This window comes from Propithecus coquereli, unplaced genomic scaffold (genome assembly GCF_000956105.1).
Source record: "Propithecus coquereli isolate 6110/MARCELLA unplaced genomic scaffold, Pcoq_1.0 Scaffold26, whole genome shotgun sequence".
NCBI classification, from domain to species: domain Eukaryota; kingdom Metazoa; phylum Chordata; class Mammalia; order Primates; family Indriidae; genus Propithecus; species Propithecus coquereli.
In genome coordinates, this window is record NW_012148174.1 from 10,913,599 (window position 1) to 10,915,556 (window position 1,958).

Here is a 1,958-nt window from a genome sequence, read left to right on the forward strand (position 1 = left end):
TAAGTGTGGTGAAAACAAAATATTTTATTCTTTAAAGGCAAATACAAATACCTCTTCCCAAATGCACAAATGCCTTTGAATGCTTGTATTCTGCAAGCAATTTGTAATGTGTTATGAGAAATGTCAACATTTGGCCACCATTAGTTCAGATCCAAAGACAGCATACTGTTTGATTTGTTCATCTGAACAGTGTGATTTCAGAACAATTCCTCAGTACCTTAATTCATGATCATGAAAAGAGATGGTAAATTGTGAACGCCTAAAGGCTCCTTAATAAAGGGGTAAGAGGTTGCAAGTATGGAAATCAAACTACTATCTCATTATAAAAATCTAAGGCACAAGACATGAAAAATAGAGAATATTTAGCTTATAGTATTCATTACTTTCCCGGGCCAATCTTCTGCACTCATTTGAAAAATCTATGTCTTATTAACATTATTTCCTTTAAATAAACTAAATCATACCCACATTATAATTTCTAACACAAATCCAGAATTTTCAAGGGGTTATGAAGATGTTCTTATTAAACGTTTCTTGCAAATTGATATGTCTACCTGTAGAAATGTTTATGATCTTTATATACATTTCACATTCCATGGACATTGGTTCAGTACCAGTCGTGAATTATGAATAAATAATTCATTTTTTGAAAGTCATGTTATGACTCTTTAAGAAGTTGAGGATCATCTTTTGTGCACTCTGAGAAAACTGAGCAATGGTTCCCTGGTCTGGAAAGAATGGCAGCCCCTCCATGGAAATGGCTATCTCACCCCTTGCTCGTGGGATAGCAACGCTCTATGTCATTTGTTAACTGGACACAGTTATTTTCATTCTGGTTCCTGGAAGATTAGCTTTTCCCATTTTTGAGAGAGAGTTAGGCTATTTCTATATCATTGCATTTTTTGTTGTTCAAAGACTTCTTCATTGCTAATATTTTCTTTAAAGAAATTCAAATGGTTCAACCTCAGGTCCCATCGGTGTCTGCAGTTTGCTCAAACTGACTTACTTTGCATGCAAAGCCCATCGGTGCAGTTCTTGGATTGCAAGACGAGGCCATCGCAGTCCTTGCCTCCGTTCTTGGGGGCTGGTGCCGTGCACTCCCTCCTGCGCCAGTGGGTGCACTCTGTCCCACAGGTAGACCACTTGCTCCATGAGGTCCACCTGCCATCCACTGCCACGAAAAAAATGCAGCAACAGGTCAGAGGAGGAAGCAGCTGCTTGAGGGGTGAAGGGAGCAGAGGTCAAGTATCACATAACAAAGCAAAAAATGAAAGAAAATGCCCCACCAAGAAGCATGCCTTCATTTAACAGCTGGGAAGTGGCATATGCTTTAAATCATTTGGGTTCTGTGGATTTTTCTTACAGGTGTGTGACTGTATCCTCACTGACCAAGCCGAGGGAAGCTTAATGGGCTACACAGAAACCAAAGGCGTCACCAAGAGCTACATAAAGTAGTCACGGTAGTGCTCCCTTTTTCTATTCACGGGGGAAGCTTCTGGATTTTACACTGAAAATTAGGGGATCTCTCTTTGTATTGAAGCTTCCTGCATTCGTGGTGTCATGTAGACAGTAAAAATAAACTTGTGTGGGAGCTGGGAGGAAAGGTTGGTACAGTAGGGAAGACATCCATCCATCCATCCATCCATCCATCCATTCAACTGATCTCTCTATCATTTATGTCTTATACACCTGCGGTCCCCAACCCCCAGGCTGCAAACTAGTACTGGTCTGTAACCTGTTAGGAACTGGGCCAAGCAGCAGAAGGCGATTGGTGGGCCAGCAAGTGAACCTTCATCTGTATTTACAGCTGATTCCCATCACTCACTGTTCACCTCCCCCTGTCCATGGAAAAATTGTCTTCCATGAAACCACTTCCTGGTACCAAAAAGGCTGGGGACCACTGTTGCCATCCAGACTGCTTGATTCTGCTGAAACCTTCTTTCTGCAATGCTGTCTTC

The 1,958-nt window shown here is 41.4% G+C and overlaps 1 protein-coding gene across 1 annotated transcript in view; it reads right to left on the reverse strand.

Annotated features, from left to right (window-relative positions):
• The window catches only part of UNC5C (unc-5 homolog C (C. elegans)), a 157,790-nt gene that overhangs the window by 73,691 nt on the left and 82,141 nt on the right, over positions 1-1,958 (reverse strand). Inside the window, exon 6 of the mRNA XM_012647162.1 lies at positions 1,007-1,171. Coding sequence (XP_012502616.1) covers positions 1,007-1,171 — 165 coding nt within the window. The remainder of the gene's footprint in view (positions 1-1,006; positions 1,172-1,958) is intronic.